The sequence below is a fragment of the Convolutriloba macropyga genome, chromosome 9, assembly GCF_964194025.1.
Source record: "Convolutriloba macropyga chromosome 9, txConMacr16.3, whole genome shotgun sequence".
Classification (NCBI taxonomy): domain Eukaryota; kingdom Metazoa; phylum Xenacoelomorpha; order Acoela; family Convolutidae; genus Convolutriloba; species Convolutriloba macropyga.
The window spans coordinates 4,875,901-4,893,467 of NC_134476.1; the positions used below are offsets into that span (position 1 = coordinate 4,875,901).

A 17,567-nucleotide genomic window follows, 5' to 3' on the forward strand; every position below is an offset into this window, starting at 1 on the left:
AGGCGTCAATGTAACATAACCGCTAAGCCTGAGGATAGGTGGGGGGGGGGGGGGGGGGGTAAAGACAGATTTCAAAATCCTGTACAGTGGCCTGCTTGTCTCACTCGTGGTACGTTTCAGTTATTCTGCTTATGATAGCCAATCTTTGTCAAATACTGGCCCTACGACACCCAGGGAGCTTTCTTCCCCGTCTATCTGGGCTAAGTTCTATCATTCCATGGGATTGGAGTTCTACCTGGCTTCCTCGGAGCTATGATGACTGTTCACATCAATGCCATGAACGAATGAGCTGCGAAGTGAACAAAAATCTTGGTCAAACTCAAATGTGAAAAAACATTCGGTGTGTCAGAACAAAACTAGTTCAGGCGACAATTTGATTTTCAATTAGATAACGGCCTCAAGTTATCAAAATAAGTTCTTCTTCCTACTCCACCCCCCCCCCACCCGAGAAAAACGTCGAAAAAACCTGAAAATTCAAAAGTATTATAAATCACTTTTATAACCTTATGTATTAAATTTGAAATTGGTTGTATCTCTTATTACTTGCAAGCCATTATCAGAGGAAGCATCAATTTGTTCATACAAGTATCAATTTGTTCATACATGATTATGAAAACAATTTATTTTCCCGCAAGTGAAACAAAACAGACCAGTAAAATACTTGGTCCATTGTAACCCATATTATAAGTAATCTTATTATTAATTTTGAAAGCTTTGGTAATTTATGCAGATTATTGTACTATTTTACAGCAAAATTGTATCATATCTTTCTCATAATATTTTCATTACTGATATATTTTAGTGTAATTACATAATTCTTGAAATCTAATAATTAAAATTTTGTCGAAAACCATCAGATTTTTATGTTCAAAGCATGGAGCAAGAGCGTAGAATAAGAAATCAGTCAAGAGGGGTTCGTTTAGCAAAAATTTTCCGAGATCTTTTTTTGTTGCCTTAGTTCTAAAACTATGTGCGTTGGAGAAGCAGTAAGCCTTGAAAAATAATCAATTGTTTGCCGTTTAGAGAAACAAAACAATAAAAACCATCCAAAAAACAGTTACGTAAACTTAACATTATTAGTAGCCGACTTTGCCATGAGGCTGTAAAACCGTTTTTGGTGTGGTTGAAAGCCCCCATTGGATGAGTTGAGTGACAGTTTCAAAATTTTCTTTATAAAGTCAAATCGGAAAATTTTAGCATTCTTTTTTATTAAACGCTCACAATTTGGCAAAAAATGTTTTAGTTCTAAGAATAAATGTATTTCATTTAATATCGCCAAAAGGTGGCGAACGTGTGCATTTTTGTTTAACTTTTTCGCGGTATTGTTTGCAATCTGCTTATGGAATAGCAGTAGCAAGCTGCTGTCAAATTAAACCAAAACTGACTCATTTCGTGATCTTTGACATAATCGAATATTAAAAAATATTTCAAAATTTTTAAATATTTTTTAAATTTGGTAGAATATTTTTGACATAAAAAGGACAAAAAAACGTAATATAACACCAGTAAAAAATAATTTTTTTGTGTGAATGTGACGTACGATAATATTTTTTACAAAAGTGAGTTTTTTTTAAGATAAGTCAAATTTTGAAAAAAATTGATATCCGAAAATAGTTCTCAAAATGCAGGCGTAAATTGAGGAGCACTGTAGAACTGCACTGTAGGACTGCTCTAAATGCATTTGGGGCTGGTCAAAATTTATCATAAAAAATTTTGGTGTTTTCTTCTTGTAATTTTAAAATTATTTCTTGCAATTTTTAACTAATTTAGATAACTTAAGAAACATGAATCGCAAATACAAGTGCGGAAAATGCGATGAAAAAGAATCTTGGCTTGTCAAAAATTGGTGGGTCGAACCATTGTGGCAAAGCACAACTTCGCAAACAAATTTTGTGGAAATGTTTTCCCTAAAAATAACACGATACAGAACTATCTACGTCCGCAAAAGCTTAAAAATTATGAGAATAATAAATTTTACAGGCAAAATACAAAAACAGGGTTTTAGGTTTTGGCAATTAGAATTTCTTTTAATTATCATATTATTTTTACGATTATTAAAAACAGTTTTAAAAAATCTTCCCAAAGAACTGGTTAAAAGTGTCACAGTATTCTTAACCCAGTAAACACATATTTCACTGATCCTAGTGGAAATTTAAAGGATTGTCTCGACCACTAGAATGTAGTTTTGAACCCTGGAAAACTAATTGCAGCCTATTTGGCTATTCAGAGCTGTTTCAAAGAAAAAGTTTTAATCTTTTAGAACAATCAAAAACAAATCTGACAAATTGATGGATGTCGTGCGGTTGGTGTTGCAAAAATATGGTCCGCTAAGTTGTCAGGTCACAGACGGAACTTATTATTAATCGATACCTACAAAATTGATTACAGTTGTATTTTTTATCGAGTTTTGTTTCTGATAGATCGTAAATCGTAAACCATTTTTTCGATTGTCACTTACTTGAATATTTGAATATTTGAACTAAGTTTATCCAGAAAAACATAAATAATTACATTTCGTCCGGAAAGGTCATTGCAAAGAGCAGTCCAGCTCAACCTCTAAAAGTAGAAAATTACAAAACACACCCGGTCATTATTCAAAAGTAGAAAGTAATTTGTTAGAAGTGTAGTATTAAACTTGATTGCTATTTATTTAAAGGATGAAAAGCAAAACTGAAGGCATTGGAATTATCATTTTGAATCACATCTCAGTAACTTCAAGTTATTTTAATGATCAATAATTTTGGGGTGATATCTCAATATCAATAATCACAGCCAACGACATCATAAGTTGAACAAATAACAATTATAACCAAAATGTAATCATAAACAAAACGTAAGCATTCGCCTTGAAGACTTCTAAACCAACGTAAACCACCTCATCAGAAATTCTCAAATGTTGGAAAAGCGTTTAAAGTTGATCGTTATAGGATCAGGATTAGTTCTGTCCAGTTTATTATGGGCACTTTTGGCTAACGGGAAATCAGGGTACACTGGATTTATCATCAGGCCACTTGGACATATTGATAATTACTCATACGGAATGTGGAAGTACTGCAAAAATGACATATGTACCAAATATGGTAAGTTATTACACCGAAACCAGAACCGAAAAAAAGTTTGAAGTTGCAATTCATCTTGTTTCGACTCTTTTAAAAATTCATAATTTTGTTGCGTATTGCAAACTATATAGTAATTTGTAAAAAAATATTTTATAGAGGTTGAAAAAAAAACATTATATGTTATGCAAAAAATGACAGCGATTGAATTTTTCTTCTAAGTTTGAAAATAGTTTTTACTTATATTTCATATTCGCAATGACAAAAAACTCCAATTGATAAGTATGGGTTTATTTTTCACTCATGATATTCTTGTGCTTGGGTTTCGAATTGTCAAAACTATAAGTAAAGCAAAAATGGGGTGTCGTCTTACAATTTTCAGTTTTTTTGCCTGGCTATAATTATTATTACATGCCATTACATAGTAAATCTTTATGTAAACTTATGACACGTGTGCCTAAGGTGTGCCTATCAAATACACTCACTAAGCCGGTAAGGGGAGGGGAGTCAAAAACGGATACGATACCAAAAATGAGTTTTAGATTTCAACTTAGAGGATCATAGTTTTGTGATGAAGATGAAATCGGCGAGAGCATTCTACTTCGCTCTCTGTCCATTCGCAGTCGCAGCTTTCACTGGTTATATGCTGGCTCTAATGCAGGGAAATAAACCATTGGTACTCGCTGGTGTATGCTCCACAATTCAAGGTAAAATAAAAAACAAATTACAAAATATTTTCCATCTTTTTGTTAGACTTTCAAAATGTACAGAAATTTTCCTTGTGACAGTACCTTTGAAACTAGCTTTCAGTCAAATTTTTATTTTGTGAAGTTTGAAAATTATGATGCTTATCGATATTTTTTTCTGTATCAAAATAACTGGATATATAAGTCTATGAATACGAGATATTTAGCGATAATTTTTCTAAATTGCTGACAAAAACAGAATAGAACGATGTAAGGTTTTCCTTCAATTTGGTGCGACCCCTATTGAAAATATATTAAGGAAAACAATGTTTATTGATTTACAGGAATCCTTCTCATAATTGCCAACACCTGTCTAACACTAGCACTGAAAGAAAGGGTTCCCAAAAACATCAGCCCCACTGTCGGATGGAGCTTAATTTTACCCTGGGTGGGAATTTTGCCCGGGTTCATTACTACTTGCATCGCGTTTCTGGTCAAGTTCAAACACCCTGCAGAACAGTCAACAAAATGAGATTATAGAATGAATTGTTATAGTTAAATAAGTAAAGTAAAGCTTTTTGTTTTCATTGCTAATTTAATTGGATTGTCGCTTCTTTTCACTTAAATGTTATTTACGTATATATATATATATATATATATATATATATATATATATATATATATATATATATATATATATATATATATATATATAAAGTTAAAAGTGCATTTATATATATTCAATAAACTCAATAATTCATTTGTCTGATAACTGGGAAGCCTTAGCCATTGAACAGACGTAACAATAGAAGTTTCAAAGAAAATATGAACTTTGTAAATTGATAAATAATTGATAACATCGACAACACAATATTCCAATTTTAAATTTTGACAAGTGTTCTGAGTTATCTCGATACGCTTCTTCACATAAGCATTAAAAATCAAAAATTATACTTTCAGTCTATTGCAATTAATTGATCAGGTGATAGAAAACCTCTACCCTTCAAATTGCGTCTCTAAACCGAAAACCTAATCCCAGAAATTGCTAAAACGTTATCCCGTACGCTAGGTGTTTTAACTCGGTTCGAAAAACTTCAGTCATTCTCAAAATATAGCACCACACCTTCCTCTTCCTCGAGCTTATAGTGGTTATCAAAACTATATCATAAATATAAAATGGTTATCAAATGTCTAGCGCCCAATTACAATGAAAGATACCATTATCGGGCTCAATAATTTCTAGAGGGGATATAACGGGAGAGTAAGTACCAATATCAGTGCGCATTTTATAGGAATTTATAGAAGAAATAAATTTAGAAGAATTAAATTTCGAGGAAAAATTAGAAAAATTAAATTGAGAAGAAACAAGGCGGCTCGGTAATGTGCAATGGCACATAAGGTTCCGACCCCGCCTATCCACAATTTTGGCATAATTGTCTACCAAATGAGGAACAGATAGAAAAACCCAAAAATTATTTCTTTGCGAATCCCAAAAAAGCCCAACTGTTTTTCAAAAAATTCTGTATGAACGATAAGATAACCTCCAAAACAAATAACTCAGTGGAGTAAACATTGATGCATTAGATTGCTGTAAAATGTCAATATTAAGAAAGCGAGTCAAAACGAACAGCAAAATCAAACAACAACAACAACAAACATTAATTACATCAAAAAATTTATGTCCCTCTTAAAAACTAAATTTAATAACAAAGTCAACATACCGTCAGATAAACCTGAAACTAAACAAAAATAACTTATAAATCACCAGAAAACATATGCGACCAGTCCATAAAAAGGTTTGGTAACAATTATACAAAAAAGAACAAAAACAGAAAAGTAAAAAAATTAACTTATTTTTTTGAAACAATTAACTTCAAAGTAATGAATACCATTAGGAATAAATTAATATTACCACAAATTTGCGATTACCACTGCTTCTATAGAAGGGCATTAGGACCTGACCTTATTCATTTTTTAGAGCGGCCTTTTTTCATGAAAAGTAAACCCTCGAGACCTGTAATTATCCAGAATATTTCTTGCATCTACAAAAAGAACGTCAAATATGACAAAAATCAAATTAATTTATTTTTTTTGTGAAAAAGCGGTGTCGAAGCCAGTAAGGTCATAACAAAATCTTTAAAAAAAAGATTTTGGGACACCAGTCCCTTTTATTCCCTTGACACCCATAATGTCATATTTGACCTGTAATCAACTAACGAGATTAGGTAACAAAAAGAAACATAAAAAGAACAAAATTGCGAAATTAAAAAGTTTTTTTTTAATTTTGGAAAACGATTGTTTTCAAAGTCATGAAAGCCATCAGCTATCTACTAATATCAGAATATCGGTTCTTTTATTCTTCCGTGAAAAGCCACTGAAATCTATCACTATACAGGAAATTTCATACGACCGAAACGACAAAGTATAAATGACAGTTAAGACAAAATTAAAAAATTCAATTGATTTCTTCAAGAAAGAGGCGTCGAGGCCATTAAAACGATGATTTATATCTTTCAGGATTTTAATATGTTCAATTGTGCTTTAATTTGAATGCTAATATGGTGACATGAGAACTGTCAATAATGTGATAATGTGACAAAATTAGAAAACGTGAAAAACTGGCAAATATCAAAACAAACAAAAATCTAAAATCTTGTAGTATCAAAGCCAGAAAACATTAATTTCAGGCTTAAAACTGCACCCAAGAACAAATGTTAACTCAGTAGAAAGAAGAAGCAGTCTTTTTTTGCTGACACTAAGCTGGAAGTTGAACAAATTAAGAAAAAAATAGAGGAAAAGTTAATTAAGCCATTATTTATTGAAAAGTCAATTATTTTTAAAAAAGAAACTACCATAAACTTTCAATTAAAAAACTAAATGCATTAGCCTGGAGCTGTTTAGCAAGCGAATTGGTTGGACCTATCACCCCTGAGCTTTGATTTGATATGTTCTGTTCTTTATTATTAAAAAAAAAAGTCTTTTTTTTTAAAAAAAAAGACCGACTGATTACAACCCGATTTTTTTTGGATTGTAACAGTCCAAGAATGGCCCAAAACTACCCCTGTTAATACTTTTTGTCCGTTAAGAACAATTGATTTTTCGAATGTTGTAGATATAGATAATTTCTGAGTTGAAACTCAAAATAAATTTTGCATTTTTGATAATCAACGAGTAAAGTTAGCAAAAAACGGCAAAGTTTTAACTACAAGGCACTCTCTGCGGACTCTGAAGTAGAAATAGCCCCCCTCTGAGTCTACAAAGATTGTATGAGTGTTGTTTGGGGGTGTACTGTAGGCAAATTTAATCAAAGTGGACTAAAGTAGCTTATTTCGTGCTGTTGTTGATGAAAAAGGCTAAATTTTGAAATGTTTATCCAGATTTTTTGACCAAAAAATTCAATCAAAACAATTAATAATGCTTGTTCGTCTTCAAAAATAAAATCAACGACACTATTTTTAAAAATTATAACAAATTTTAGCAAAATTGACGAAAATTTAGGCAAAAATTCCGGAAAATGTGAATAAAAACAACGTGAATTCACTCTTCTTTTCTCAGAAGTTTAAGCCTCGATAACTCCCTGTAGAAAACGAAAATTAAAAAAATCTTTTTAATTCCATATTCTACGCTGGACGAGCTTTCTAAAGATACCAGTCTCAACTCTCTACGATGAATATATCGAGCGGCGAAAATTCACGGAACAAAAAAAACCCAGTTGAGTATATAGTTCCTCCCCCCTCAAGAGAACAACTACTAAGCATCATGCAACATAACGATTCCAGTTTACTAAAAGTTGTCTTTTATGATCAATCAAATTTAGTCTACTAAAAATTATCTTACAACGTGCTTCAAAGTTTTTCACGAATCGGACAAAGAATTTTCTTACAAGTTTTTACAAGAAACGGTTACAATTTAAAAAAGTTGTAACAATCGAAAGATTGAAAGTAAGAGTTGAGGAAATTACTACGAGTGGGTCTTTAATGATATTATTATGCAATTTCTGGTTAATTTCATATTGTACAAACATATAAACATATATTGGATCGATTATTTGCAAAATAATAAAAAATTACTGATTTTTGTAACTATTGGAGCTAGCTTTGTTTGTGGACTGTACGCGTTTTGTAATGAAGGATACCATTATGAGATAGGTTTGCATAAAATTGCTCTTGGTTCCCATGCGCCAGTAACTTTAAAAAAAATGAAATGATCTACTTTGTCCCTTATTGCTTAGTGGAAACTGTTTCCTTGGTCCTGTCAAAAATAAATTGGCTTCAATCGTTTGTGTCATCCAAACCTCCCTATGCTACGCAAGTCAGTTACAGTGCATGCGCTGCTACAAAATAAAATACTAGGTAGAAAAATTAGGGTCTTTCCCATTATAGCCCCCCATGAAATTATAGCCCCCCATTATGGTATGCGGGGCTATAAAGGGAAAGACCCAAAATTGTTCCCTGTTGTTGTTTAAGCACCCCTCGGTTACATAGCCCATTTCATTACAGGTATCTCATTGTGTAAAAATATAGCACTTGTTGATATTACATCCAGCGACACAGCTGTGGGTACAGGTGACCAAGCCAGGACAAAAATACTTCAATCTCTTAACCTCTCGATAAACTCCACAAAATTGGGAACCTCTCGAATCTTTTGCTACGCAGAATTAGATTTTCTGGCCAGAAAAGGCACGATTTTCCCCCAAAAATTCAACAAATGCCGTATGGAAAAATCAGTTTCTGTTTAAAAACCAGTTTGAAGCAAATTTCCAGAAAAAAAACTGTATATACTAAAAATAGTATAGTTAAATTTTGATAGCGATGAGCAAGCTAAGACCAGAACATTTTTTAAAAAAATTATCAAAAAGAGTCCCCCGACTTCCATTTAGATTATGATCTTCTGTAATTGACATATTTACACTTTTATAATGGTATATTTTAACTTCAATCTATAGTTCGCGGGGATGGAAACAGATCCTAATAAAGTCATAGCTGTAAAAATTAACTTGTTTTCAGAATTTTTTGGCGGCAACGGATTTATGACACGAATAACGACTAATGTTTGCAAGGACATTCTACAAAATGGAATATCTTGCAAAAACAACTGCATGATTCACCTTGTTGGAATTTGTCTTGATCGAAATTTCACCAGCATAGCTGTTCTTATCTCATCAGTAAGCTCATGGGAAGCTATTGGACAGATCAATTGTTTTGAGTAGTTTCATTTGGTCTTTTTATAAGGTCTAAAAATTTTTAGATCCTTTTTCAATATTTGTTAACCAATTCAAGTTATTGCTTGAGAGAGGAGAAAGGCAAGTTTGAAAACGGAGCTGGTTTCAAGTCTTGGTGCCTCCAGATTTTGGTACCTCAGTCACAGAGTATGTGTTGTTATATAGCAAGTTACAATGTAAACGATGGCAGGTGCAACTCAGGGGGATTAATCTCTTTGTATGATTTTTCAGTGAGAGAGACAGAAATCTATATTATTGTATAGAGATAGCTGTCACTAAATATACAAAAAGTGTAAATGATTTATGTAAAAACAGAAATAGTTGTTATTGAAGTTTAACTGGTCACAGGTCATTTGAAGCGGAATTCACGACATATGCTAGATTTTTGGATAGAAACTGCCGTTGACTTGTTTATCAAAAACTTTTCAATAGACTTTTGAATACCTGTAAACTTACACTTGTATCTCGCAGGTACTTTCATGTCGATTCTGACAAAAGGTTAGAATCAATCCCCCCAGCTTAGTGAGCATATAACTTTTACTCCCCAGGAGCACGTACTAATTTTTAAAAAAGCAACGTGCTATGTAAAAGCAAAAAAAAATCTCATTGGGGGCTATAAAAACACTGGAGGGCGAACAGAATAGATCCCGAAAATTTGTAGCGAAAAACTTGCAAAATATTTTGAAACCTAACTTTTTTTTAGTTCAAACGTCTAATTCCTGGCACAATTTATAAGTGTCTCCTAATTCAACTCAATAATTCAAGAAAATGACAATTAGTTTAAGTGTCTTTGATTCTTTATTAATTTTTTTGCTATGGTGACAAACTCGTTATTCTCTTTTTTTGGCAAGTTGCCAGATGCTCTAAATCAGCACAACTCTGTTGATACCGTCATCTCAACGCACTGAAACTAATGACATTTTTGACAATGCGGTAATATGTCAGCAATGTCTTCAAGTCATTTGTGATTAAACTTTTAAATGCATTTTCTTCTTATTTTTACACAACAAGTTAGCTTTTATTTGGAATGATGGATGATTTGCGCTCTGGTTTTAGCCCTACTCCTAATTCTAGCAAACATTTGCCAGATTTTGACTTATTTTAAAGCTCCAGATGGATGATCTTTCGGCTACTTGGGTTGGAGTGTTGCCGGCACTACTCGGAGCTCTATTTTTGGTATTCATCCATATGAAACGATGAAAATGCAACCGACTTACGACCGCAAAATGAGCAATGAAGACAATTGTTTATGTGAACTTTGCAAAGTTGTAAAAAAATTCAAAATTCAATCGATTCCTCAACAATTCTTATAAAATTTGTTTTTGAAGCAGAATTTGTACAAGATTTCTTAAACCTGGATTAAGTAGAGCAGTTGTTTAATTTCCCATTGATACGTTAATTTTTTAAGAAAAGCTTCATTTATTTAGAAAATTGAGAATAATTTATTCATAATATTTAGGCTTTCAAAAGTTGCCGACTGTGGAAAAATAGAATTATCTTACCAAATTTAAAATCACTTTTCGGAAAAATAAAAAAACGAACACTCATTCAAGCTCATTCAAAATTAAAGAAACTGTTATCTTGTACAGTAAAATAAGTGTTTTTTGTTCTAATTGGCGAACAACACAACCTAAACAACCGTTTTACCCTTTAACTATAAAATAGGGCTGGATGAATATTATTTGGTGTTCGTTGATACACCATGTGAGTACTAGTATACTCTAAAAATTTTTATACTCGACTTCGTTAGTTTTAATCACCCAATTTTGAATGCAGAATGAATGAAAGCCGACTGATGAATTTAACAAAGAAAGCAAAATCTTAGGGCGCTGTAGGTGGTTGCAGCAATTGTGGAAATAGACCATTGCTGACACTGGAACCGGCATCTCTTAGTTGCAAGCTTAGCGTGCTAACCGCTACACCAACCAGTCAGAAGCTCTTAAACTTTCTTCTAACCTAATTTCGTAACTCGTACCTCAAGTCTTCATTTCTCTAATCAATCAAACAAGCAGAGCTCCTTATTAAGCTAAGCGAAACTTATCTGATGCACAATTTACACTAGATTGTTCTCCTTCAACCTTCTAACCACAAGGATATTTAAAAATTTAATCGATTTCTTCCCGAATAAACAAAAATTTGATAAAACAAAAAAGTGATAAGACACAAAAAACGTTCCGTTAATTACAGTATTAACGTTGTCTAAGACTCAAATTGTCGTTTTTTAACCCATTTCCGAGACCATAGAAAAATTCAACTTCAACTCAAAAGATGTGAATACAGATGCAGAACGCTTATTAAATTTAGGGAAAAAACTCCGAGCTATGTATGCATCGACAAAATCTTCTAGATTTATTTATCACAAACTGTATTGGAGATGGAAGACAATTTGCACCCACATTGGTGAAAGGAATTGTTTCAGAAATTGCTTTTTTGAATTCGAAACTCTAAGAACGGGCCCATAGTATCTCATCGATTCCTGATAATATTTTCATTAGATCTCCAAAACCTCTCCAAAATCATTACGATTTCTAAAATGAAGCTTTTCCAGGGCTACTTGGAACAAAATTACTTAGACCTGCCCTAGACGGGCGGTGACGGGCACTATCACGTAGGAGTCTTGTAAGATGGTTTGTCATCTCACAAGACTCTTGCAATTCGCTCCGTTTTCTTACAAGATCTTGCATTATCATTACATTCCAACAAACAAATTTGTCCGAGTATATATATATATACTCGACTCGTCACTGCCTTACGCATGTATTTTACATACATATATTAAGATTAGGAAAGTAAGCGAGCGCGAAAAGGCCCAACAGCCTCAAACTTTGGTAAAAAGGTCGCCGATTTTGCATTTTAAATTGCGCAAAAATAGCGACAAGTGTAATTGATTCTAATCCTTTGATCTTTTCGCCTACTCTCATCTAGTCTCTTGATTTTGGGCAATTCGTCGCCAATTTTGCTGTGCTATTGTCGCTAGATTTCGCTGCCGAGATTAGTGACGAGGAATGGCAATTTGGTCGGTGATTTTTGCTTTGTCGCTCATTTTGAGAAAATTTGCTAAAATACGCAAAACCAACAAAATGCTAGCATAGAAGCCGAGATTAGCGACGAGGAATGGCAATTTTATCGCTCATTTTGGGGAAATTCGCTAAATTACGAAAAACCAACGAAATGCTGAAGCATAGTGTTGGCAGATTCTTGCAAGATAACCGTCTTCAATTAGCCAGGTGTTGGAACCACATTTTGTCTTAAGAATGGTCATTCAGGTCAGTAGGGGTTTGACATTTATGAAGAAATGAACATCGCCAAATAGCATTGCTTTCTGCAAAACTTGAAACAATATTTAATGTTTGACTTTGTGACAGATTTTTATTATAAGAAGGCGGAGAACTGGAAATTTGTCTGTTTATTTGAAGCTTCCGAACATACAAAACAATTGACATAACAGTAAACAACTCTAAACAAAATTAAACCTTGAAAACTTTTTGATATTTGTTCTCGTGGGCTTCAAAATAAGTTCAGGTGTTATAATTTGAAAACAAAACAAAACATTCAAAAAACCACCAACTAAATTGAATTGAACCAAATATTAATGTAGGTTGCATATTGATGTGGGTTTGTGTACCTATGCCAATCAAGCAATTATATGTGAAAATCGAGTCGCAAACCAACAGTTGAACCACTTAGTTTCCCGTGAACAGTTGGTCCTGCTGGAGGAGAAACCTTTTAAATAACATTTCCGAACCAGAAATCTTTTAATTTCTCAACACGAAACTGTTTCTCTTTCATTTCCCCCGCGAACAATCTTTTGCTTTAATAAGAGTACAATGTTTTCGACTGATAATGGTTTTATTGCCAAATGATAGAGAGGGGGAGGGGGGGGGGCTAGTAATTTCAATGAAGGGCCATTAAAGGGATGTAAACATTTTAAACGTCAAATAGTATAACAGTTATTATAATTTTACTCCCTTTATAATTTTTATTATAAAATTTTACACCCTTCAAATAGCAATGTAAATTGAAGCCACGAGCCCAATTTATTATTATTGGGCAATGCCAACTATTATCACAGAAAAATTGCACTAATTTATTCACGTAGCAGAAAATTGTTTCTGAGGAAAATGAAACAGTTTCCTAGAAACGCAAAACAGAATTTTAGGGTGATAATTTGTAAAAAAAAAAATGGTTGATAAAAAAATTATTGTCTCTGCTGGCTTGTGGTAACGATGGAATTCACTATAGATTGACAGCGGAAAAAGCAACTACTGGCCAGTTTACGACGCAGGATTCTCCGTATAAAGTCTCGTACGGCTTGTGGAAATTATGCGTTGAAAGCTTGTGCGGCAAATACGGTAAAAATTAGTTAAAATAACTTTGACAGACACAATTGCAGATTAGAAGTTAGAGTTAAATTGAATCATTTTTTGCGGTTAAAATGAGGGAACCAATTGAATAGGAAGTTTGAAGTTCTATGCGTTATTGGTAATTTACCTTAATTGAACTGTCCTGGTTATATTTTTAAATGGAAATGTGCTATTTTAAATAGCAAATTATTTAGTATCTGCAAAAACTCTTGTTAATCTGATCAAAATTTGCCAATTCTGTAAGTCAAGTTTCTATGTGCTGAAGCATTTACCATATAAAATTTTATAGTTTCTGTTAAACATTTTTTTTGGTTTTTGTCTTAATTTGACTTCTTTTTGTTTTGAAGATGAGCCGTCTAAAGCAATTGATTTAGAATTTTTAGCTAAATGAAAAATTTTTGATTGTTGGTAGCAAATCTTCTGTCGCCTCATCTTACCAGATGCCTATCTTGTAATACTCCTTTGTTCCCTTAGTTCCAAAATTGAAGTGCTCAAACAAAAACAGAAAAATACAAAAAATCTAACGCTGCACGCAAAATTTAACTCAAATAACAACTTAAGTTTTTTCCTTTCAAAGGTAAAACCATAAAAATTTTCTTAATTTTAGTTTGGAATAATCGAAAAATCTAATATCTGCTGAAATTCTTACCAAACTAAAAAAATTTCTTACCTGTTTAAACCAAAAAAACACAAATAAAAATCTACTTTTCTTAAAGATTAAAGTATAGTCTGGTTGTTTACTCATTCATAAAAAAAACTTGCTTGATTTGCTCTAAATCTACAGTCTAAGGTCTTTCCAGAAGTTTTCGAGCCAAAAATTGTTGAGGTTTTCCATTTTTACTGTAAAACTAATTAAAATCTGTCCTAGTTTTGCAGGAGGTCTTTTATTAAGTGAAATTGTTGCATTCATGAAAACTCTGATCTAATGTTGCCGAGGGTCCTTTATTAGCTGAAACTCTTTGCGCAATTATGATACATCAAATTAACGAGAATGAAGATTCGCGGAAAATAATTAGAAACAAAACAATGGCGTTCTTTTTGATGTATAAACTTTGCTCAAAGAAGAAGTTAGAGGAAAAGAAAATGAAATCTAGCAACAAGATGATAGAAAAAAAGAATTTGAATAAACAATCGGTAATTGATTTTAAAAAATTGATGCTGGTTTTGAGAATTATCCTGTGAGTTTTGTATTCAAAAGCACTCAAAACTTTAAATAGCTTTCAAAACAATCTTTTGGCAAAGTTGATTGCTTTCTCTTCATCTGTGATGCAAAATTTTAACAAGAGTTGTTCATTTTTAGCTTCTTAGTTTGCAACTACTAATATGCATCCTGAAAATCAAAATACAAATCGCAAATGCTTTTCAAAATAGTTTTCTTTCTGTAATATTTAGAATCGATAAAAAAAGAACCAGATGAATCAAATTTTCAAGTCAGCTCTTTCTTGAGATAAATTTTTCTGAAGCAGGTCAATTAAAAAGTACAAAGTGTATTTTATTCAAGTACGCCATTAGAATTCTCTTTTTATTAAAACTAATTCAATTTTGGTTACGGCATTATAACCCTTTCAACACTTTTGATCTCATTTTGACAGAAAAATTAAAGAACTGCTTTCGAAGTGTTGACGTGTATTTACAGATTATGATAAATTCAGTGATGCATTCAACGCACGACTAAGGGCCGCAAGGACATTCTACATTTTGGAGTATCTTGTGGGGGGAGCAGCGTGTTTTGCTCTATTGGCTTCAATCTTGATCGCAGATGTTTTCACCATTATTGCGGTTCTCATCGCATCAGCAAATGGTTAAGTAAAAACAATATTGAAGATTTATGACGTTATCTTGTTTTTTAAAACAAAACAATTTGTTTGCTTATCTAGTTATTGGATGTGTGATATATTTTATGAAATGAAGCAGGCTGGCCACAGAGTAAAATTTGGCTGGAAATATATTGGACTATAATGTGAGGCGATTTGCTCTCAAACAACTGGCGAATTGGGGAAAGGGCACCCCGGGGGATGCGGGGGTCAAACTCTAGTAAACACCCTTCACAACATAAATTTATGTCTCCGAAAAAATTTCGGTGAACCGCATTCTTAGTGTCTAGTAAGTGTAAAGGCTCCAAGAAAACTTACTGCTCTCTATATATTACCTGTTTATCCGGTTTTTCAGGACCAAAACTTCAATTTTTTTAGAAAAATGATCAAGTCAAAAATCGAAAAAAAAATCCGGACTAATTTAATCGGTAAAAATTTTGCTTGAGAGCAATTAATCATAACTACTGTTGAAAACATTATACTGAAAGCTCATAGCCTATGGACGAATTGGATTTTCGGTTCAAATATTTTTATGGATATAGATTTTCTGATCAATATGATATTGCCCAAGATAATGCCTCATTGAATGATGAAAAAGTTCGAGTTTGTTTGTGAAGTTCGTATGGCCATTCGTATTGACAAACATTCTCAAAAAATTATTCATTGTAGGCTATAAAATATACATTTTCACCAAAAATTGCATTAATAGTTCTAAATTCGGGAAACTCTTTCAATTAAAAAAATGCTTTTTCATCTTCAAGTCATCTGCAAAGAAGCCTCAAAAACAAACCCGCTCAAGAATTGAAATATCTTCAGAGAATCTGAACAAAGAATGAAGTTAATTTTGTAAGAATATGCAACTTGCAAGAGTAACATTGTCTCAAAAGATCTTGCAAGATAAAGTCCTTTTAGAATGTAGCAAATGGTTGCAAGATTAACATACAGTCCCGGCCAGGGTTCGAAAACTTGGAGTTGGGCTTTGCATGCTGCTCTATGCCATAGTTGTGACAACCTATTGAACAGACAAAAAACCAAAAATATCATGAACCCGCAAAACGTATACTTTTGCCACAAATGCATTCTCTGAGGCTTAAGTGGAAAATCGCGACAAAAGCTTCAATTAACAAATTTTTAATTTGTTTTTACACGCTATTCTAAAGCATTTGTGTAGAACTGAAGAACTTTTGAAAAACAGTTACTCTTGCAAACGGTAAAATTTGCAGCTAAATGTCGAAACTTGATAATTTCTTCGATTATGGGAAATTTCATTACTATCATAGAGTATCACAGAGCTTCAATCACTGTTACTTTTGCAAGTGTGCAAAACAAAAAATGAACAACAAACAAGCATAGAAAAAAGTTTTTATGTTTCCAGAAAACAGTAAAAAAAACATAAATTGGTCATATAAAAAGACTATAAATTGAAGGTTTCTCACAATCTGATGAACTAAATGAAAGCAAAAGTTTGCTAATCAAAAATTTGTTTACTTTTTGAAAGAAAATTAGCAGTCTTTTTGAAAAATAATCAGGCTAAAGATATTTATATTTGAGTAACATTGTTCTATTTGATTTAATTTATAAATTTTCTCCATTTTCAGCTGTACTACTGATATTGGCTAATATGTGCCAGAGTCTGGCCTATAAAGAACTCCCTGATGGTGGCTCTGTGGGCTATAGCAGTGTCATACCCTGGATAGGGATTGTACCCGCAATCGCTGGTGTTCTTTTGGCGCTCCTCATAAAGATAAAGCAGTGATTACGTAACCCGAATTGATTACGTAATCCTGTCAAACTATTGTTATGAAACCTATTCTGACGCAAAAACGTTAAACTGTTGGAGGAAATCTAAAATTTAAATGAAAGATTAATTTGAAATTGTAAATTAAATAGTTTTATTTATAATACAATATTATTGAACTCCATAATTTGTTTTGATTGAAATTCTAATTTCTCAGCAGCTCTTTTAATTGACAATCAATCCCATTGCGTGTTCAAGGTCTGAAAAAAAAACAAATTTCAAAAAAATTTGTGTTTTGTTAAATCAAATAGACAAAACGTGTGGTACAAGAAAATCAATCAGCAACTTCTCCAGGGTTTCCATTCAAACGGTTCTCTGACGCTGCTCTTGATAGGGTAAGCTAGAGGGAAAAAATTTCTGAGGGAACTGTAATAAACTCGTTTTTAGATTGATTTAATAACTCAGTTTTAGTAATACCCATTTAACAAGTCTTGGACGCCAAATATGAACAATTGCCAAAAGGCTATACAACTCGTGTATCCAATGCCAGAGAGTTTTTTACAGTAGATTTTATTTTGCAAGAAGTGCGAGATGTGCCTGGAAAAAAAACATCACATGATCAAACATTATCTAGAAAAGAACAAAGTTGGCTTCCTATTACTACATCTTCAAAAAATTGATGTAATTG

The 17,567-nt window shown here is 32.7% G+C and overlaps 3 protein-coding genes across 14 annotated transcripts in view; all 3 read left to right on the forward strand.

The window, feature by feature from the left end:
* The window catches only part of LOC142345573 (putative G-protein coupled receptor No18), a 280,348-nt gene that overhangs the window by 194,821 nt on the left and 67,960 nt on the right, over positions 1–17,567 (forward strand). The gene's annotated exons all lie outside the window — the stretch shown is intronic.
* Positions 1–17,567, forward strand: part of LOC142345574 (neurocalcin homolog) — a 140,682-nt gene that overhangs the window by 68,215 nt on the left and 54,900 nt on the right. The gene's annotated exons all lie outside the window — the stretch shown is intronic.
* On the forward strand, positions 2,620–4,356 carry LOC142345975 (uncharacterized). Its single transcript, XM_075398446.1, has 3 exons — positions 2,620–3,080; positions 3,599–3,763; positions 4,087–4,356. Exons 1-3 carry the CDS (start codon positions 2,894–2,896, stop codon positions 4,272–4,274), a joined length of 540 nt encoding a protein of 179 aa, XP_075254561.1. The 5' UTR covers positions 2,620–2,893; the 3' UTR covers positions 4,275–4,356.

Bases quoted from the DNA above. Each gene is read 5' to 3' on its own strand.
- LOC142345975 (XM_075398446.1), top strand. From the start codon at position 2,894: ATGTTGGAAAAGCGTTTAAAGTTGATCGTTATAGGATCAGGATTAGTT. The intron at 3,081-3,598 runs GTAAGTTATTAC...AATGAGTTTTAG, and splicing joins TGACATATGTACCAAATATG to ATTTCAACTTAGAGGATCAT. The intron at 3,764-4,086 runs GTAAAATAAAAA...ATTGATTTACAG, and splicing joins TGTATGCTCCACAATTCAAG to GAATCCTTCTCATAATTGCC.